The sequence below is a fragment of the Nycticebus coucang genome, chromosome 23 (assembly GCF_027406575.1).
Source record: "Nycticebus coucang isolate mNycCou1 chromosome 23, mNycCou1.pri, whole genome shotgun sequence".
Taxonomy (NCBI): Eukaryota; Metazoa; Chordata; class Mammalia; order Primates; family Lorisidae; genus Nycticebus; species Nycticebus coucang.
Window position 1 is genome coordinate 36,600,093 of NC_069802.1, and position 21,840 is coordinate 36,621,932.

At 46.7% G+C, this 21,840-nt stretch overlaps 2 protein-coding genes across 4 annotated transcripts in view; one reads left to right on the forward strand and one right to left on the reverse strand.

Moving 5' to 3' along the window:
* Positions 1–6,476, reverse strand: part of GRM6 (glutamate metabotropic receptor 6) — a 25,325-nt gene extending 18,849 nt beyond the window's left edge. Inside the window, exon 1 of the mRNA XM_053577651.1 lies at positions 5,903–6,476. Within this exon, the coding sequence (XP_053433626.1) occupies positions 5,903–6,476 (574 nt within the window). The remainder of the gene's footprint in view (positions 1–5,902) is intronic.
* Positions 6,126–20,780, forward strand: ZNF879 (zinc finger protein 879). Of its 3 annotated transcripts, XM_053578087.1 has the most exons (6): positions 6,173–6,214; positions 6,966–7,051; positions 7,136–7,209; positions 10,963–11,089; positions 11,651–11,746; positions 18,046–20,780. In XM_053578087.1, exons 3-6 carry the CDS (start codon positions 7,177–7,179, stop codon positions 19,617–19,619), a joined length of 1,830 nt encoding a protein of 609 aa, XP_053434062.1. In that variant the 5' UTR covers positions 6,173–6,214; positions 6,966–7,051; positions 7,136–7,176; the 3' UTR covers positions 19,620–20,780. The 3 variants fall into 3 exon arrangements, with proteins under 3 accessions (XP_053434061.1, XP_053434063.1, XP_053434062.1); XM_053578086.1 differs by lacking the exon at positions 6,966–7,051 and having other exon boundaries at positions 6,126–6,214; XM_053578088.1 differs by lacking the exon at positions 6,966–7,051 and having other exon boundaries at positions 6,156–6,214; positions 11,001–11,089.
* Positions 20,781–21,840: the final 1,060 nt, after the last annotated feature.

The following is a 21,840-nucleotide window of genomic DNA, read 5'->3' on the forward strand; positions in this document are numbered from 1 at the left end:
CATACAGCCACAAACTCACAAGACCAGGAAAATGCCTAACCCTATCCCCAGCATTACACTACTAACACCTCCGCCCTGGAGGGGGTTATCCACCGTTTCTTTGACGGAGTGATGTATGTGCCCATGTGATTAACAGCACTGCCAGTAGCTCCAGGCTCACCTTGTACAAAGGATTTCCTGTCTCAGTTTTAGAACCTATTTCTCCCGGGAACTGTGGCTCTGTTTATTGGAGAATAGTACAAGACGTGAGCTCCAGGCTCCCTCATTGCTACTGGGTCTTCTTTGCTCTTAGAATGTCTCGCCGACAGAGAAAGCGAATGCATCGACTTGATACATACGCTTTATCTGTAAGTATTTCCACACAGTGATCAGTGCCTACAGTACGCTACACAGGGGTTTATGCTGATGTCTCCAACTGTGATCCATTCCCACATCCACTCCCCATTTCAAGACTCTTAACTGTCACCTCTGCAGAGTCTCTTCTGCCACATAAACTGATGTTCACAGGTCTTGGGATTAGGATGTGAACCTGTTCCAGGGGAATGAACCAGTCTATTACAGCACAAAGTTTGAATTTACATTTCTCTAATGACTCATGATGTTGTGTGAACTTTATGAGCTTATTTGCCGTTATTACTTTTTTTTTTTTTTTTGGACAGTTTTACTGGGTCGCCCTGGGTAGAGTGCTGTGGCCTCACAGCTCACAACAACCTCAAACTCCTGGGCCCAAGTAATCCTCTTGACTCAGCCTCCCAAGGAGCTAGGACTACAGGCACCTGCCATGACACCCAGCTAGTTTTTCTATTTTTAATAGAGATGTGATCTTGCTCTTGTTCAGGCTGGTCTTAAACTCTTGAGCTCAGGCGATCCACCTGCCTCAGCCTCCCAAAGTGCTGGGATTACAGTTGTAAGCCACCATGCCCACCTACGATTATTACATTTTCTTTGGTGAGGTGTCTGATCAAATCTTTTGCCCATATTTAAAATTTGGGACTCATACTTTCTAACTCAGATGCTTTATCTTGTCTTATCCCAATGGCTAGAACTTTCACCAGACTGATGAATAAAAGTGGTGAGAACAGATTTTCCTGCCCTGTTACTGATCTTAGGGCAAAAGCAGAGTTCTTTAACCATTAAGAATACTGTTGTCGGTGGCGCCGGCCCCATATACCAAGGGTGGCAGGTTCAAACCCAGCCGTAGCCAAACTGCAACAAAAAAATAGCCGGGCGTTGTGGCAGGCGCCTGTAGTCCCAGCTACTTGGGAGGCTGAGGCAAGAGAATTGTCTAAGCTCAGGAGTTGGAGGTTGCTGTGAGCTGTGACGCCTCTCAACACTCTACCAAGAGAGATAAAGTGAAACTGTGTTTCTAAAAAAAATACTGTTAGGGCCAGGTGTGGTGGCTCACTCCTGTAATCCTAGCACTCTGGAAGGTTGAGACGGGTGGATTGCCTGAACTCACAGGTTTGGGACCTGCCTGAGTAAGAGCAAGACTCTGTCTCTAAAAATAGCTGGGCATGTGGCAGGCTCCTGTAGTCTCAGCTACTTGGGAGGCTGAGGCAAGAGGACTGTTTGAGCCCAAGAGTTGAGGTTGCTGTGAGCTGTGATGCCATAGCACTCTACCGAGGGCAACATAGTGAGACTGTCTCAAAAAAAAAGAAAAGAAAAGAAAAGAACAGTGCTAGCTGTGAGTTTTCATAGACAAGGTCCTTCTTATTTTTTGTTTAGTGAGAGATTTTTATCAGGAATGTATATTAGGTTTTGCAAATTCCTTTTCTGAGTTTGTAATCCCAGCACTCTGGAAACTGACATGGGTGATTCCCTTGAGCTCAGGTGTTCGAGACCAGCCTGAGCAAGAGCTAGACACCCGTCGCTACTAAAAATAGAAAAATTAGGGCAGCGCTTGTGGCTCAAAGGGTTGGGTGCTGACCCCATATGCTGGAGGTAGTGGGTTCAAGCCCAGCCCTGGCCAAAAACTGAAAAAAAAAAAAAATAGAAAAATTAGCTGGGTGTTGTGGTGGGCATCTATAGTCCCAGCTACTCAGGAAGCTGAGGCAGGAGAATTGTTGGAGCCCAAGAGTTTGAGGTTGCTGTGAGCTAGGACAGCCTGGCACTCTACCCAGGGCGGCAGAGGGAGACTCTGTCACACACACACACACACACACACACACACAAGACAGTAGTGATGAGGAAAGAGAAAATATGATAGATAACATGCTAAGGTTCTCGTCTTATTCAGGTTATAACATAGATAACTTCAGATGTACATTTTTAATGTCTAAAATGTATGTTAAATATTTATAAGACACCCTGGGAAAATAGAAATATGATTGATGATTCTGTAACCAGGCACAGAGTAATATGAAGCTACATTCAATATTCTTACTAATAGTAAAAATATGAAATTAATAAATTCAAACTGATAATACATATTGTCAGCTTTATTTTTTTTGTATTTATTTATTTTTTTTTTTTTTTGAGACAGAGCCTCAAGCTGTTGCCCTGGGTAGAGTGCTGTTGCATCACAGCTCACAGCAACCTCCAACTCCTGGGCTTAAGCAATTCTCTTGCCTCAGCCTCCCAAATAGCTGGGACCACAGGTGCCCGCCACAACGCCCAGCTATTTTTTTGGTTGCAGCCATCATTGTTGTTTGGCAGGCCCGGGCTGGATTTGAACCCGCCAGCTCAGGTGTACGTGGCTGGTGCCTTAGTCACTTGAGCCATAGGCACTGAGCCCTGATATACGTATTGTAGGATAAAGCAAATAAACAGGGGCGGCACCTGTGGCTCAAAGGGGTAGGACGCCAGCCCCATATGCATGCTGGAGGTGGCAGGTTCAAACCCAGCCCCAGCCAAAAACTGCAAAAAAAAAAAGCAAATAAACAATGTCAACAGCAGCTCAGATTTTCAGAATAAGCTAAAAGAAACAGAAATTAAATTTCACAAGTTAAAAGTCTTCTGGGACTACAGGTGTCTCTATTTTTAGTAGAGACAGGGTCTCCATCTTGCTCCTGCTGGTCTCCAACTTCCGAGCTCAGGAGATCCACCCACCTCATCACTTTCTTTGTAATCAATTGGGTTTTTAATCTTCTTATTAATTTTCTTTCATAATATGCTTCAAGAATCATTTTGTCTCTGATAAGTCTTACTTGTTAATTTACTTGGTACTGATTCTTGTAATCCATGGGAGTTTTGCTTTCTTGAGTTCTTTTTTTAATAAATTACATTCATTACTAATTCTCTCAGGGATATCATAGGGCTTAGAATCTATGTAAATACATTCATCCTCCAAATGCCTTTGCTTCACTTACAATTCATGGTGAGACTGGAGGTTACAATATTCTAAATTAGAAATAGTTTCACTTTGAAGTCTGAGGACTGTTCCACACCGTTTTCTAGAAGCCAGGGTTGCTGAGAAGTCTGATGTCAGCTGCATCTTCTTTGGTTTGGCTGGAGTAGTGAACATTCATGGTTACCCCATATCCTCTCCCCTTCCTATGTTCCAAAAATACTTGATTTATTATTACTTTTTTTTACATACCCACATTACCCCCACCTCCTGGAGTGTGGAGTGAAGGAAGAAATCTGGTGTTGATCACATCACAGGACCACTGATGGTGTCACAGCTGCCATCTGCCACCGGGAGTTCTTGGCAGGTCTATTATTTCAGCCAACTTGAGCAGTTTGCTATTTCTTGAAGAAAAAAAAGGCCACTGGTAACCTTTTGTTTCTTTCTTCTTTTCTAGCTGCTTTTAGGGGGATTTCTGTTTATCTTCAGAGTACCAATATTTTATCCAGGATGTATCTTGGGTTTTTTTATAGGCTGTCCCCACCCCACCCTGTCCATTATGCTCTACGCCTTATGTTCCATTTAATCTGAAAACTCACACCTTCCTTAGCTTGAGTTATGTTTTCTGCTATATCTCTATCAATATCTCTTTAGCTAATCTATTTATTTCCTCTCTGCCATTTTCTTTGCTTTCTTCTTCAGAATCTATTAGATGCATTTTGGATTTCAAAGCACATATCTGCTGCTTGTCTTCCAAGACTTTTGCTCAGTTTCTGGTGTTCTGACGGTATTTGTCCATGGGATTTACTCCTTTGAAGATTATATATGTCTGTTTTTGTTGTTCTTTTAAGAAAGATTAAGTGAAAAGGGTAGGTAATCACAGGGACTCAGTCACCACCTTATTCTTACTTTGTAAATCTTGTTGTGTTGTTTTGCCAATAAAGGTCCGTAACTGTCATGTCTGTATTCTTCATTATTTTAAAACAATAATTAAATGTACAATTAACATATAGTCCAAAAGTGGAATTACTGAACCATACATTAGTTTTGTGGTATTTTTTTTTTTATGGCCAGGGCTGGGTTTGAACCCGCAACCTCCGGCATATGGGGCTGGCGCCCTACCCTCTGAGCCACAGGCACTGCCCTGAACCATACATTAGTTTTATATTTAATTTTTTTTGAGAGACTGCCATACTGTTCTCCACGGCAACTGCACCATTGCATCTCCACCATCAACACACAGGGTGTTTTTATAGGTGTTTTTATCTCCAAATCCTCATCAATATTTGTTTCCTGTTATTGTTTTTTTATAGTTCTATAATAGCTGAGTATGACATGATATGTCAATGTAGTTTTGATCCACGTTTCCCTAATCATTAGTGATGTGCATTGTTATTTTTTTATCAACATAAAAAATTTGTCCAATTTAATTAATGGACAAAATTTACTCTTCAAAGGAGGAAATCCCATAGAAATACTGCCCATTTTGTCCAATTTAAGTATTTTTATTTGTAAATGATCTTTGTCTCATTGTAACACAATGATCCCAGATATCTTTTGGGGTTTTTTTGTTTGTTTTTTATTTTCTTTTTTGAGATAGAGTCTCAAGCTGTTGCCCTGGGTAGAGTGCAGTGGCATCATAGCTTACAGCAACCTCAAACTCTTAAGCTCAAGCGATTCTCTTGCCTCAGCCTCCCAAGTAGCTGGGACTACAGGCACCTGCCAACACCCAGATTTTTATTTTTTTTATATTTCTTTATTAAATCATAACTGTGTACATTAACTGGCTACTTTTTTAGAGATGGGGTCTCGCTCTGGCTCAGGCTGGTCTCCAACCTGTGAGCTAAGGTGATCCACCTGCCTGAGCCTCCCAAGTGCTGGGCTTACAGGTGTGAGCCACCGCGCCCAGCATGATCCCAGAATTCTTTTTCATATTTTTTACCTGGCATCTATAGTCTCTTTATTTTCTACCTTCAAGCTGCCTTTGGTTTTAGATTTTGGCTTTAGGTCTATCTTTGTAGATTATGGTGTTTGGTATTTTATTTTATTTTTTTACAACAGAGTCTCAACCTGTCACCTTGTGGAGTCATAGCTCACAGCAGCCTCCAACTCTTGGGCTCAAGAGATCCTCTTGCCTCGGGTTTTTCTATTTTTAGCACAGACAAGTCTCGCTCTTGCTCAGGCTGGTCTCGAACTTGTGAGCTCAGGCGATCCACCGTCTCGGCCCCCCAAGTGCTGGGATGACAGGCTCGAGCCACCGCGCCCGGCCTGGGGTTTGGTATTTTAAACATCAACCCATGCTGAGCACATATTAGGTGGTGTGTCCCGTGCTAGTCGTGAAGACAGTCGATGCTGGACCACAGGCTTTACTTTGATTCAAAGGAGACGTTTCAAAGGAAGTAACGAGTATCAAGAAAAGGGAAATCCTAGATTTGCAATTTCCTTTTTACCAATGTGCCATTCATACATATTTTTTATAGGTTACAACATTTAGATAATTTTTTAAATATACAAAATATGGTAAAAATAGACTAACATTTCTCTCACCACACACGAATAGTCAGCAGCCTCCGCATATTCATACTCAATTTCCCCTATTATTGTTATTGTCATTACCAATAAAGGGCGCACGAAAAGAAGTCGAGAAACCGGCTTCAGAATTCCCGGACTCCAGTCCGCCCGCTTGCCCGGGTCGAGGAGCTCTTGTTCCTTCTCGGATACCGTAGGCGGCGGTGCCGCGGCGACGCCTGGGAAATGTAGTCCGAAGGGCCGAGCGCGACGTTCTGCCGGTGGCCGTGGGCTCTCCCGTGCGCAGGCGCAGTCGCGCCCGGAGGCGTGGCGACGAGAAAGGGTCCCTGAACTGAGTGATTCGCTCGCCTCCTGAGCCGTGCGCGGTTCCGAGCGCCGCCGCGGCGGGCCCGGGCTCAGGTGCGGGTGAGGGCCGGCCCGGGGCGTGCGGCTGCCGTGGCGAGGTCAGAGCGAGGGCTGGCCGCCGCGCCAGTGTCTGTCGAGCCCGGGGAGCCGTGCGGCCTCGGCAGGTGACCTCGGCCGCGGAGGGGGCGTTGCCGGGAAGGCCGCGCCGCAGCCGCGACCCCGGAGAATCGGCCCGGGAGAGTCTGCGAGAGACCGCGAGCCCCGGGGCGATGTTCGACTTTAGTGGCTGTTGGTTTAACCCTCCCTCCTGCACCATTCCCATAAGTTTAAACTTTTAAAAATACTCGGTTTTTTGCCAGCCCTCCTTGTTTAGCATTGTTTTCCTGCAGGCAATCCTACATTGATTTAACCATTTCTTTTTTTTGTTTAGCGTAATTTTGGCCGCTTGCTAAGTTACTTCCCTTTTCTCTAAATGTTAAATTCATTCAGTGATGCTATTCCTCTGGAGCTCTTTTTGGGGCGTGTGTGGGGAGGATGGGTAACAACATTTCCTTGAAAACAACTCTCTGATAAAGGAAGTAGAACTTCTGTGAGTCTTTGGTTGGCTATTCCAGAAAAAGGCATCAATTCTTCAAATGCTGTTTTCCACCTCGAATAATATGAAATCCAGATGTGCGGAACATTTATATTGTTTCTCATTAATCTAACATCTCTGCGGACTTCCCCTGATTGTGCCCTTTACTCTGTTAATGCACATCAGATGGTTTAATCCTTTTGTTTGATTCGTCTTTATTCATAAACCCAGGTTTGGGTCGCCGGTTTGGGCACCGTGCTCCCGTCCCTCTGGCCTGCGCCCTGCCAGCCTCCCTCAGCAGGTGCTCAGCTGTGCAGGTGTCTTACCTGGTGTGGCCGAAGGAGGGCAGGGCGGGAATGCAGCAGGATGAGGAGGCCTCACAGCTTCCTTCTGTGTTCCAGGAGGCCTCTGGGAGAGGGGCAGCAGGAGGGGAGACATAGCCATGGCCAGGAGCTGGCTACCAGCCCAGGCGGAGGTGAGTGAAAGCTGCCATGTTCTAGAGCTGCCTTCAGGGTTCAGAGGCGGTGACCTTGTTTCATCAGTTGTTGAGCTCTTCTTGGCCTTGAAGCCCAAGGAAGGCCCAGAGCACCTGGCAGGTGAGGAGCTCAGGAGAAGGTATCTCTCACCTCAGGGCCAGTCTAGTTGTGAATTCACCAGTGGACGGTTAAGTGTTTGATGACTAGGAATTGAGGGGGGCCCCAATCCACGCCTCTGCACTCCTGGAGCTTTGTGAGGGGTCCTGGTATGTTTTTGCCCTGTGGAGGTCAGCATAATTCCTTCAGAGCACTGGGATTTTAAAGACAAGAGGCACAGTCTTTGCCCTCAGAAACTAAGAAGCAAACAACACATGGGAGAAGTCGTTCTGGGGAGGGACCTCCTATAGGAGGGTGGTCCCACTGGATTATAACAGCTGAAAAATTGCTGTCACCTAGTGATTCATAGCTGTCATAGCACAATTACTTTTAAAAAATGAATTTAGGGGCAGCGCCTGTGGCTCAGTCGGTGGGGCACCGGCCCCATATACCGAGGGTGGCGGGTTCAAGCCACCCTTTTGGTTGCTGAACTGCAACCAAAAAATAGCCGGGCATTGTGGCAGGCGCCTGTAGTCCCAGCTACTCAGGAGGCTGAGGCAGGAGAATCGCTTGAGCCCAGGAGTTGGAGGTTGCTGTGAGCTGTGTGATACCATGGCACTCTACCAAGGGCCGTAAAGTGAGACTCTGTCTCTACAAAAAAAAAAACAAAAACATGAATTTAGTGTAGTCTAAGTGTATGGTGTTTGTAGAGTCTGCAGAAGTCACAGTAATATCCTAGGCCTTCACGTTCACTCACCAGAGCAACTTCCGGTCATGTGCTCTCCATTCACAGTGAGCACCCCATCTGGGTGTACCTTTTTTGTCTTTTTTTTTTTAATCTTTTACATCATGTCTTTACTGTCCCTTTTCTGTGTTCAGATATATATGCCTACACTACTCAGGACAGTAGCATGAGGGACAGGTTTGCAGCCCAGGAACAATAGGCTCCTGGCACCAGGTAGCCCAGGTGTGTAGGCTATTCTGTGTGGGTTTGTGTTAGTACAGCCTGTGATGTTCACACAACAATGAAGTCGCCTGATAGAGCATTTTAAAGGGCACATCTTAATACATGGCTGTATTTCATGGTAAGAGTTGGGGTGATTTTCTAGAAAGATTGAAGAAAGAAACCAGTGAGCAGGTGTGGTCAGGGAAGCACTCTAGCACTATAAGGTTTGGGTTCACGGAGAGGGACCAGGCTTGTGTACCTGGTGAGTGGAAGGCATCCAGAAGAAGTTGAAGCATGGGCAGTAGTTCGGGGGCAGATTTTGGGTAAAGAGCCTTCCCTAAGATGAGAAGTGTCCTAGTCCAAGTGATTTCTTCCTTCTCCAGCCTTTCGTGGCGTGTAACTCTATGTCATTGATGGGTTGTCGGGGAAATATAATTAAAAACATAATCTCCCTAGCCGGGCGTTGTGGCGGGCGCCTGTAGTCCCAGCTACTCGGGAGGATGAGGCAAGAGAATCGCTTAAGCCCAGGAGTTGGAGGTTGCTGTGAGCTGTGTGAGGCCACGGCACTCTACTAAAGGCCATAAAGTGAGACTCTGTCTCTACAAAAAAAAAAAAAACATAATCTCCCAACCTAGAAAACCTCGCTGCTCAGGTAGAGAAAGAAAATAATATTTTTGAGTAAAGATTTAGCCAGGGGTGGTGCGCATCAGAGGCAGTCCACGAGAGAGGGATCAGAGGCTGCTCTTCTGTACAGCTAAGTGGATACAAGCAGTGTATTTAGGTCGGTTTTGCAGTTTGGAGTCAGCGACATGTTAGGCCCATCTTCTCCCAAGAGACTGGACAATTGGCCGTTATCTTTGGGGTTTTTTGTTTGTTATTGTTTTTTTGACAATGTTGCTATGTTAACTATGTTGCCCGGTAGAGTGCCCTGGCGTCACAGCTCACAGCAACCTCAAACTCTTGGGCTTAAGCGATTCTCTTGCCTCAGTCTCCCAAGTAGCTAGGACTTAACAGGCACCTGCAACAACACCCAGCTATTTTTTGGTTGTAGTTGTCTTTGTTGTTTGGCAGGCCCAGGCTGGGTTCGAACCCACCAGCTCCGGTATATATGGCTGGCGCCCTAGCTGCTGAGCTACAGGCACCGAGCTGGCTATTATCTTTGTTAAAAGATAAACTTGGGGACTGGGCGTCGTGGCCCATGCCTATAATCCTAGCACTCTCGGAGACTGAGGCGTGTGGATCCCTTGAGCTCAGAAGTTCGAGACCAACCTGAGCCAGAGCAAGAGCAAGACCCTTTCTCTAAAAATAGCTGGGCACTGTGCTGCGCATCTGTAGTCCCAGCTACTCGGGAGGCTGGGGCAGGAGGATCACTTGAGCCTAGGAGTTTGAGGTCACTATGAGCTGTGGTGCCACAGCACTCTATCAAGGATGACTAACACAAAGAAGCGGGAACAACCTAAATGTCCACAGGTAGTTACTCAAATGAACAAGTTCATCCATGCAGTGAAATGCTGGGCAGCAATAAAGATGTTGAGTAGGACACAGTTATCTGTATAATACAATTTTATCTTTTTTAAATGTGGAACTTGACAAGACACATAGCAAAAAGATAACAAAACTGTCTTTGGTGGTAGAAAGTGAGATCAACATTTCTTATTCTTTCGTATATTCTGCTTTTCTAATTCTCTTCTTTATTCATTTTTTTCTTTTTCCAGTTTTTGGCCATGGCTGGGTTTGAACCCGCCACCTCTGGCATATGGAGCTGGCGCCCTACTCCTTTGAGCCACAGGCGCCACCCTCTAATTCTCTTTTTTAAGGAACTAATTATTTTTTCTTTTTTTTTTTTGGCCGGGGCTGTGTTTGAACCCACCATCTCCGGCATATGGGGTCAGCACCCTACTCCTACAGGTGCCGCCCCAGGAAATAATTCTTAGTAAGAAAAGAAAGGGGGCTTCTAGTTCAGAGTGGTGACTTGTGGTCCAGGGAAACTGGAGAAAAACAAAAGAACAGAGACTTCTGGGGTGGAGAGGCAGAATCCCAACCACAGCCTCTCGTCCAGCCCTTGTTGAAATGTCGTGCGGCCACCACCTGGGCCTCTCCTAGCAGAGTTGCACCTGGGACGTTCTCCGAGCCTTCCCAGCTGTGAATGTCAGGGTTCTCTACCCTAAGACACAGAGGGGGGCTGTGGTGCTGACAGAACGAGGACCCAGTGATTGCCCTTCCAGGCAAGCCAGGTGGTCTCCCGCTACTCCCCCCTAAGTGAGTGTGCCGGAGCCGCCTTCTAAAACTTGACTTTCGTGTCCTCCGTAAGATGAGAGTTTGGTGCCAGTGCAGAGCTCCGTATTTCTCTCCTCACATTGTTTCATGATCACAGCACTATCTTGTCTGGCTGCTGTGTTGAGATCTTCTGAGGGTGACTTGCTCACAGTAGACGCGTGATGAGTGCATGGCCGTGACCGAGAGGCTGTCCAAAAGTACTTGACTTGGGGTGGCGCCTGTGGCTCAAGGAGTAGGGCGCCAGTCCCATATGCCGGAGGTGGTGGGTTCAAACCCAGCCCCGGCCAAAAACCACACAAACAAACAAAAAAAAAAAAACAGCAAAAGTACTTGACTTGCAATACTCAGAACCCTGAGTGGTGACAGGGTTGCTTCTCGGTCATCCCAGGGTGAGGATGGTCCTGGGTGAACAGGAATGGGTTTGCCATTCCAGGAGTCTGTGACATTCAGGGATGTGGCCGTGTTCTTCAGCCAGGATGAGTGGTCGCACCTGGACTCTGCTGAGAGGACCTTGTACCGGGAGGTGATGCTGGACAACTACAGAACCCTGGCCTCCCTGGGTGAGCAGCTTCCCAGGATGCAGAATCTGCCTCGAGACCATTGTGTTTCTCCAGGGAGGACACTGCCAGGGCTCGGGCAGGTTCGGCTTACAGATGGGCTCAGGGAGTGGAGTTTCTCCAAGGAGAACACTGCCAGGGCCCAGGCAGGTTCGGCTTACAGATGGGCTCAGGGAGTGGAGTTTCTCCAAGGAGAACACTGCCAGGGCCCAGGCAGGCTCAGCTTGCAGATGGGCTCAGGGAGTGGCTCTTGCTGTTCCCCTTGGCTCTGCAGAGAGCTCAAGGATTGATAGAGCCAGCGGAGGCATCTTGTCTGTGCTTTTCCTGTCTTCTGCTCCCTGAGCTCTGTCCCCAGGGTCCCACAGGACGTTTCCACTGAGAGGAGTGCATACACAGCCTAACTCCTTTCCCAAAGCCACCCCTGGCCATCCCCCACGAGCCCAGCTTCAAGCCCGCTCAGAGCAAGCCTCCTCCTCACTTGCACTGTCCCTCTGCCCAGGGACTCTTGAGCTGGATCTGTGTGCCAGAATGGCCACTCACATCTTTTTCTTTGTGCACAAACAGGGATTGTGTTTTCCAAGCCAAAAGTCATCTCCCAGTTGGAGCTAGGGGAGGACCCCTGGATGGTGGAAAATGGGATTCCTCCAAGTCCACTTCTGGGTGAGTGCAGAGGGACTGGGAAGTGGACACGAGAGGAGGCTGCCCGTAGGAGACACTGGCCAGGGTCTCCTGGTGCACCAGGCCAGGTGGGGAGTGTAGGGGGCATGTCCTTTCTCTCCGGTTGTTTACTTGATCCTTTGGGTTCTTAGGAGGGTTGAATTCTCCAGTGACGTGTTTGTGAGATGTCTCTTGTAACGTGTAGTGTACGTAATGCAGTGTGTAATGTGTAAAGGTTTGTGATTCTTGTATCTCCCACTTTTTTCCTTGCTTTTACTGGATTATTTTCCTAAATTATATCCCCTTCGTGATTTAGACATACCTTTAGACATACAGTTCATCCCTCATAGCTCCATTTTTGGTTTTTTGGGGGTTTTGCTGTTTTTGGCCAGGGCTGGGTTTGAACCCGCCACCTCTGGCATACGGGGCTAGCGCCCTACTCCTTTGAGCCACAGGCGCTGCCCATAGCTCCATTTTTGGACATTCTTCTGCTTTGACTTTTTTGTCTACAAGTTATTAAACATGGCTCAGTGAAAACAGTATCAGCAAAAACCCAGACAAATGTGTATGTCTGTGTACCCGTGAGACAGGGAACTGGGCACAGCAGTCCGGGGCTCAGCAAATGGTAACAGTTGTGGAATTTAAGCAGAAGGTTCGCAGGTTTTCACCATGCCATTCTTCTAACCCTTCTCTGTGAAAATTTTCAAAATAAAATGTTCCAGGTCCTGGCTTCCAGCCCTGTGGGCTGCTGCGCCCTAAGCTCCTAGGTTCTGTTCCACTAGGAGTGTCTTTCCTCCTGGCTCCACAGGGGGCTCCCTTGAGCTTTGTCACTGTCTGGGTCTGTCGTCCTCTTTGGCTGGACACGGGCTTCTGTGTCAGCTCAAGTCGGTGCTTCCATTCAGGAACTCTGCCATCAGATCCTCATCCTTGGTTTGACTAGAATGTTTTCTTGAGTACGTTTTTCCAGAAAGATTCATACAATATTTCTGTGTGTCTGAAATCAGTTCTTCTGGATCTAGATTTCTGGTGTTGGTTGTGCAGACTTTACCTCCCGCCTTTGAACACTGAGCACTGTTGGTCTGAGTCTGTTTCCTGCAAGGTGACCTGGTTTTTCTTCTCTGACTTCTACCTGGGGTTTTTTGGTTTTGTTTTGTTTTGTTTTGTTTTTTGCTGGTGCTGACCCACCACCTCTGGCATATGGGGCCGGCGCCCCACCCCTTTGAGCCACAGGCGCCGCGCACTCTACCTCGGATCTTATATGTTATCCTCTTTATCTTTGGAATTTAGAAAATTCTCTGCATTGTATCAAGGATTGTTTTTGTTTGAAGGTTCCTTATTTGGCATTCACTGGGCCCTTAGCTTTGAAGACTCAATCCTTCTTGATTTCAGGGATCTTTTGTTTTTACTGCATACTTAAATATATCCTGCCACTTGCTACCAACAATTTGAGGCAAGTGACTGGAAGAATAATGATAGAATAGAAATTCAATCAGAAACCTAGAAAATAAATACATCTGTTGTAGCACCAGAATGGTAGCTATGTATAAGTTTCAAATTTGAGTCTGAGCTTTTTGGTTGGCAAAGAAACCATTAATATCAAATTGTTCTTTTACAAGTATTTTACAAGTTAAGTTTTTTTTTTTTTTTGTAGAGACAGAGTTTCACTTTATTGCCCTCGGTAGAGTGCTGTGGTGTCACACAGCTCACAGCAACCTCCAACTCCTAGGCTTAGGCGATTCTCCTGCCTCAGCCTCCCGAGTAGCTAGGACTATAGGCGCCACAACACTATTGGCTATTTTTTTTGTTGCAGTTTGGCCGGGGCTGGGTTTAAACCCGCCACCCTCGGTATATGGGGCCAGCGCCCTGCTCACTGAGCCACAGGCGCCGCCCACAAGTTAATTATTTTTAATTGGTACAAGTTATACATGCTATTGTGTAAATAAAGAGAAGGTGGAGGAAAAAAAGGAGAGTCCCCTGAAATTTCCCCAGACTGTGGTCACTACTATTGTTAGTGTGCTGTTGACGTGTTCAGACCAAGTGAATATTTGTATGAGTGTGTTTGTGAATCAGAGACAGGCACAGAAAGACACAGAAGGATTGATTCTACTGTACATGTTGTTCCAGACAGAGCCTGGTTTTACTTGACGATGTCCCTCAGTTATTCAGCCTTCAGGAAATAGAGGCTGAATAGCATCTCATTGACAGGGCTTTAGTCACAGCAGTCTACCAAGGGCAACAAAGTGAGCCCTGCTTCATTAGTCTTCCTGTAGGAAATTTAATTTCTAAGTTTCCTATTATTACTATTGCTAACATGGTTATGGAAATACAAAGGTATAACAAAAAGAAAAAAAGCCTTGCTGTGGTGTCCAGCCTGCATCCCATGGGCCACACGCAGATTATTTGAGGATTTATTTTGCTTGTGTGTGGTGCCAGATACGGCAAAGGGTGTGCACGGGCCTTTTCTTTTGCTCATTAGCTTTCATTAGTGTCTATTTTTTTTTTTTTTTGAGACAGAGTCTCACTTTGTTGCCCTTGGTACACTGCTGTGGCGTCACAGCTCACAGCAACCTCAAACTCTTGGGCTTAAGTAATTTTCTTTTCTCAGCCCCCCAAGTAGCTGGGACTACAGGCGCCCACCACAACGCACAGCTATTTTTTTGTTTAAGTTGTCATTGTTGTTTAGCTGGTCTGGGCCGGGTTCCAACCTGCCACCCTCAGTGTATGTGGCTGGCGCCATAACTGCTGTGCTACGGGCGCCAAGCCTGTGTCTGTGTATTTAATGTGTGGCCCAAGACAACTCTTCTTCCAATGTGCAGCTGAGAAGAGTTAATCACTGCAGTATAAAGCCTCGAGTATTATGGTTGAAAAGGCAAGGAAGGAATGTGAATTCAAAATCCACAGAGGATTTTTTGAAACACTGTTCAGCTGAATTAATATCAGTGAAGTTGAAAGCCGTGCGATATCATTCTCTTCTTATTAAATTACCAAGGATAGAGAAGTAAGCACTCAGTGTCATGCTGCTGTCCTGAGCGACAGGCACTATCTGAGTGGGGGTTTTGAGTGGACAGTCCTTCCAGAGGATGACCGTCTTTATTAACAGTTTAGGAATTCCTCAAGAAAATAATTTTCTAAGTGTGAAAAGCTAAAAAATACTGTCAGGCTCGGCGCCTGTGGCTCAAGCAGCTAAGGTGCCAGCCACATACACCTGAGCTGGTGGGTTTAAATCCAGCCCAGGCCTGGCAAACAACAATGACGGCTGCAGCCAAAAAATAGCCGGGTGTTGTGGCAGGCACCTGTAGTCCCAGCTACCTGGGAGGCAGAAGCAGGAGAATTGCTGGAGCCCAAGAGTTGGAGGTTGCTGTGAGCTGTGATGCCACAGCCCTCTAACCAGGGTGACAGCTTGAATCTCTTGTCTCAAAAAATATATATATATATATTCGTTTCTGGCTAAGTGCCCATAGCTCAGTGGTTGTGCCGCCAGCCACATACACCTGGGGTGGTGGTTTCGAACCCAGCCCAGGGCCTGCTAAACAATGACAACTACAACAAAAAAATAGCTGGGCGTTGTGGTGGGCGCTAGTAGTCCCAGCTACTTGGGAGGCTGAGGCAAGAGAATCACTTAAGCCCAAGAGTTTGAGGTTGCTGTGAGCCAGGTGTCCTCAAACTTTTTAAACAGGGGGCCAATTCACTGTCCCTCAGACCGTTGGAGGGCCAGACTATAGTTTAAACAAAGAAACTGTGAACAAATTTCTGTGCACACTGCACATATCTTATTTTGAAGTAAAAAAACAAAACAGGAACAAATACAGTTCACACCACTTCATGTGACCCGCGGGCCGCAGTTTGAGGACGCCTGCTGTGAGCTATGACGTCATGGCACTCTACCGAGGGCAACATAATGAGACTCTGTCTCGTCTCAAAAAAAAAGAATTTATATATATATATTCATTTCTTTTGAAACAGTGATTTCATTTCTTGCATTGTATCCTGAATAAACAAAAAGATGGACAAAAGACTGTCTCCGAGAATATGAGACTGCTCTTCTCCCCGACTCCCAACACTGTGAGGGTGCATAGGGTCCGTTGAGCTTCCGAGCCACCAGCCGGCAGTCACCCTTGAATCCTCTCTGTCACTTTCTCCAAGTGCTCTATTTAGAGGTGAAGATACTTGCCAGCTTTACCTCCCAAAGTTGGTGGTCCATTGTTATACAACAAACAAAAACCCAAGAATCTGTCCTGTGGCCCACAAGGCTCTAAGTAACATGTCCCAGCCACCTCTTTTCCCTGTCTCCCTGTTCACCCTGCTTTAGGCACACTAGACATCTTTATGTTCTGGACACAGAAAAACTTAGGGCCTTGGTATCTGCTGTTCTTTCTTCCTTATTTTTTATTCATTTATTTTTTAAATTTTTATTTATTATTTTTTTTTTTAGAGACAGATGCTCACTTTGACACCCTCAGTAAAGTACTGTGGTGTCACAGCTCACAGCAACCCAACCTCCAGCTCTTGGGCTTAGGTGATTCTCTTGCCTCAGCCTCCTGAGTAGCTGGGACAAGTACCTGCCACAACGCCCAGCTATTTTTTGTCACAGTTTGGCCAGGGCCGGATTTGAACCCGTCACCCTCCGTATATGGGGCCTGCGCCTTACTGAGCCACAGGCACTGCCCTTTTTTATTTTTATTTTTTTTAAATGCCAGGAAGGCTATGTTAACCAGTGTGATGAAAATATTTCAAATTGTGTATAAAACCAGCGCTTGGGGGCGGCGCCTGTGGCTCAGTGAGTGGAGTGCCGGCCCCATATGCCGAGGGTGGCGGGTTCAAACCCAGCCCCGGCCAAAATTGCAACAAAAAAATAGCCGGGCGTTGTGGCAGGCGCCTGTAGTCCCAGCTGCTCGGGAGGCTGAGGCAAGAGAATCGCGTAAGCTCAAGTTAGAGGTTGCTGTGAGCTGTGTGATGCCACGGCACTCTACCTGAGGGCGGTATGTGAGACTCTGTCTCTACAAAAAAAAAAAAAAAAAACCAGCGCTTGGTACCCTATGATTGCATTAATGTACACAGCTATGATTTAATTAAAAATATTTTTTTAGGGCGGTGCCTGTGGCTCAAGGAGTAGGGCGCTGGTCCCATATGCCAGAGGTGGCGGGTTCAAACCCAGCCCTGGCCAAAAACCAAAAAAAATAATATTTTTAATTATATATTTTAATATATAATAATATATATTATATATATTATATATAATATATAATTAATATATAATTAATTAAATATTAATATAATTAATATTTTAATTATATATAAAAATATATTTTTAAAAATATATTTAATTTTTTTTTTTTTTTTTTTAGACAGAGTCTCACGCTGTCACCCTGGGTAGAGTGCTGTGGTGTCATAGTTCACAGCAACCTCCAACTCAGGCTCAAGTGATTCTCTTGCCTCAGTTTTTTCTATTTTTAGTAGAGACGGGGCCTCACTTTTGCTCAGGCTGATCTTGAACTCATGAGCTGAAGCAATCCACCCACCTCAGCCTCCCGGAGTGCTGGGATTACAGGCGTGAGCCACCACGCCCAGCTCAGCAGTTCTTTCTGACTTGAGTCCTCCCTATACATACATTTTTGCCTGACCAGCTCTTATTACTTAGTCCTCATCTCTAATTTCACCTCCTCATGGCCCAGTTTAAAATGCAGCTTATTTGCTTCTGTTTCTGTGTTTCCTTACTTTCATCCTAATCATTCCTGGTACTTCTGTGATGTTGGTCACTTGGCCATTGTCAGCAGCCCACAGCAGGACGTAATCCTTGGCCCTTTTCTGGCTTGTTCCCCAGAAGCCCCAGAGTCTTGACCTTTGCACAAGACTTGTGGGCACTGAGTCTACCGCACTCTTATGAGTGCCAGACCCTGTGTTTCCTGGAGCTCTGCAGAGCCAGTGGTTCTTGTGCGTCCCATTTTTAGCCTCTCTGCAGCTTTCCCTGGTGCGCTTGTAGCAACCTGGCAGGTGAAGCTGAGCCTGACGCAACCATGCTCAGAACTGTCCCTGCCCCAGGGAACTGCGCGTTGTTACCAGGTCAGGCCTGGCTTCTGCTGCTGGAAGAACTTCCCTGTGGGTGTTCAGCCCAGCACACAGGTTTTCTCAGGCCTCCTCCCCAGACACGGCCACCATCCTACTTCCCCCTCTTCCTCCTCCTCTTCTTTTTCTTTTCTTTCCTAAGATTTTATGCCTGCATTTATTAGTCATCTTCATATATTTTGATGTCACTTTTCTTTATTTCTGGTACAGGAGAGGCTGATACACTTTGTTTATTTTAGGATGGGAGAGCTTGTTTGAAACCACAGTCTCTGAAGAAGAAAATCAGGAAGTCATGAAAAAACTCATAGTTGATGGTGCTTTTGACTTCAAGTTGGGAAAAACCTACATAAATGAGCACAAGTCAGAGAAGCAACAAGGCAAAAAGAAACTCTTCAGGAAAGTGTTAGTTACCATCAAAAAAGTCTACATCAAGGAGAGGAGCTTGAAAGGTATTGAGCTTGGGAAAAATCTTGGTCTGAAACCATCACTTATTAGAAAGCCCAGAATTGTTTCTGGAGGAAGAAAACCCCGTTCCCAGCAGTACCCAATTCTCTTTAAACAACTGGGAGTCAACACTGTGCGTAAATGCTACAAGTGTAGTGTCTGTGGAAAGATCTTCCTTCACAGCTCTTCCCTGAGTAAGCACCAGAGGATCCATACGGGAGAAAAGCTCTATAAATGCAGGGAATGCAGGAAAGCCTTCAGCCAAAGCTCCTCCCTCACTCAGCACCTGCGCGTCCACACTGGAGAGAAGCCCTACATATGTCATGAGTGTGGGAAAGCCTTCAGTTTCACCACGTCTCTCATTGGACACCAGAGAATGCACACTGGAGAGAGACCCTATAAGTGCAAAGAATGTGGGAAAACGTTTAAAGGGAGCTCGTCCCTTAATAACCACCAGCGAATCCACACTGGAGAGAAGCCATACAAGTGTACTGAGTGTGGGAGGGCCTTCAGCCAGTGCTCCTCCCTCATCCAGCACCACCGAATTCATACCGGGGAGAAGCCGTATGAGTGCAGTCAGTGTGGAAAGGCCTTCACTTCCATCTCACGGCTGAGCAGACACCACCGGATTCACACTGGAGAGAAGCCTTTTCACTGTAATGAGTGTGGGAAAGTTTTCAGTTACCATTCAGCCCTCATCATCCATCAGAGAATTCACACCGGTGAGAAGCCGTATGCTTGTAAAGAATGTGGTAAAGCCTTTAGCCAAAGCTCAGCTCTTCTCCAGCATCAGCGGATTCACACTGGAGAGAAACCCTACAAGTGCAATGAATGTGGGAAAGCCTTCTCCTGGGTTTCACGGCTTAATATACATCACAGGATCCACACTGGAGAGAAACCTTATCATTGTAAGGAATGTGGAAAAGCCTTCAGTTCCCACTCAGGAGTTAATACTCACCGAAAAATTCACACTGGAGAGAAACCTTATAAATGTAATGATTGTGAAAAAGCCTTCAACCAAAGCTCAGCACTAATTCAGCACCAGAGAATCCACACTGGAGAGAAACCCTATAGCTGTAAGGTCTGTGGGAAAGCCTTCCGACAGAGCTCATCCCTCGTGACCCACACGAGGGTCCACACAGGAGAAAAGCCTTACAAGTGCAGGGCATGTGGGAAATCCTTCAGCCAGAGCTCCTCCCTGACCAACCACCAGAGGACCCACAACTCAGAGGCTCGGGTCAGGAACCCTCAGCTAGGAACCTCCCACAGGGACCACCAAAGAGCTGACCCCAGGGGGAGTGTGAGGAGAGGAGAAATCAGATCTTGTCCCCCGTCGGACACTCAGGATGCAGGGGAACTGGAATATTAGGAAAGCTTCTGGAAAATGTTCACTCGTATGTCCTTAACTTATTACTCTAAGTGTGTTCAGTTATGGGGTTGATAATTATTTTATTTCTAGGATGTGCGATAACAGCCATCAGCTTTCATGAGCGTCACTGGAAACCCTGCTGGTTTATGTGAAAATGCAGCCAAAAAATCCAGACTTCAGATAAATCTAGCAATCTATTTTTTTTGAAACTACATTTAAATGTTACGCAAGCCAGTTGTCCTAGGAAGAACATTTTGGGAAAGAGATACATATAGGTGACCTGTAGCTACCTCACTGTCACTGAAATTTGTTTGTTTGTTTTATGATCCTAAGGCAAATTCTGTTACAGCTTTGAGTTTGTTTGCTTTCTATGCCATTCAGGAGAATGGGGGGTGTGAGGTTTGGGCTAGTGCTGGGAGGCCTGGGGGAGGTGTGGAACGAACCTCACACCCCAAACCTCACATCCCTCTTTAATTATGCAGTTACATTGTCTTTTGGGTTTTCTTTGTGAGGACTTGTTCTAAACTCTGACCTAGATCTGAAGTCACTTTAAGTCATAAAATGCATGGTGTTTCATCTGTTTTCCTCATAAAGTGATTACCTTTGCTGTATTGAATCAAGAAGTAAAGGTCATTCAGACATTTGCTGCTATTACAGATTAATTTACTAATCAGCATTGTTAGAAATTATTTCACGATGTCCCCATGGAGGGCTCAGCTCTTGTCTCCTGAGCTGTGCCTGGTTCTGTGATCTCTGTTACCAGCACCAGGAACAATGTGGAACTCCAGTTGTCACCCTGGGGGTGAGGTGAGCCTCTGGGCCTTCACCCTAAACATCCCGCTTTTTTCATCCTCATCAGTGTAATTCCCTCCCCACACTCTGAGGGGCGCTGGAAGAATATTCAGGCTCCAGACAGTGGACCTAACAGCCTTCAGCAAGTTATTTAGCCCACGGCAGCGTTTCTAAAATGTGAACCATAATATTAGGAAGCTGGAAACGATTACCTCACTAGTGAGACTGGGACTGGTGAGCTCTGTTGAGGCTACCATCACCCAGGTGTCCTGGCTACACAGGAGGCCCATGCACTTGGGTCTGAGATCTGATTTCATGAAGTGCTAGTTTTCTTTCTCTGCCAAGAAGTTTAAAAAATTAAAAACACAAAAATTACAGCTGTAATGTGACATTTGTTTGTGTCTATCATCTGCCCTAGACCCACCCCCGTCCAAGTGGACACATGAGGTGCAGCCAGTGTCTAGCAGGACCCCTGGCTCGGCCCAGCAGAACAGCACTGACCAGGACTGGCCACGTGCCCACCTTTCCACATCTCCCCCAGGCCTCCCAGCACTAGTCCAAACCTCACACCCCCCAGCAGGACCTGGCCACCAGAGCCTACCCATTTACACCCCACCCATGATGAAAAGGTCATTGTGGCGGAGATAGAGAAGGGAGCTGGATAATGCCAGTATCAGAACAGCAGACAATTCTGGGGGCCTGAGAGCTCAGGGAGGGCCCTGAGGGAAGCTACTGCCGTGTGAACTGGTGAGTGCCTGTCCCGGGAATGTGCAAGGCACGCAGCCACCAAGCAGAGGCCAGAGCCCCAAGGCTCACAGGTTCTCACCCAGCTCAGAGGTCCTGTGACTCAGACACTCCCCAGGCTTCTAGGATTTTCTCGTGGGGAATTGGAGAGAGACAGCTGCTGCTTTGTCAAGGGCTGGGGACACCAGGGAGGAGGTGACCTTACGACACCTGAAGAGTGAAGGGAGCTAGACAAGGAAGGAGGGGAGATAAGCATCGCAGGAGAGGGGACAGGCAGGCAGTAACTTCAGGAAAGCAGGCTGGAGCCCGGCAAACAGAGGGGCAGCTGCTAGAGAGACGCCAAGTAAGAGCCTGAGCCATCAGCATCGCTGGCCACTTTCTAGCAGGTGAGAGGGTCCTGGGCAGGCCTCAGGGTGGCTGCTGGGGAGTGCAGACAGACCAAGCCAATGCAGCAACACCTCTGCTGCCAGCCCCGGGGACCCCCAGCCTCTTGCTCGCATTCTGTCCCCTCTGACTGTGAATTTGGGGAAGGGTTCTGAGCCTGCCCATGTTCCATTTCTGACCTGACAGCCCTAGGGAGGTGATCTCTGGCCACTCACCAGCACCTGCCTAGCTGAGCAGGGGGCTTTGTGTGACCAGGCTGGGTGAGTGGAACTTTGGAACATGGGGAGGTGCCTCATGTCAA

Excerpts from the sequence above, each read along its gene's own strand:
- ZNF879 (XM_053578086.1), top strand. The coding sequence starts at position 7,177 with ATGGCCAGGAGCTGGCTACCAGCCCAGGCGGAG. Across the intron at positions 7,210-10,962 it reads GGCTACCAGCCCAGGCGGAG|GAGTCTGTGACATTCAGGGA; the intron begins GTGAGTGAAAGC and ends TTGCCATTCCAG. Across the intron at positions 11,747-18,045 it reads TCCTCCAAGTCCACTTCTGG|GATGGGAGAGCTTGTTTGAA; the intron begins GTGAGTGCAGAG and ends TGTTTATTTTAG.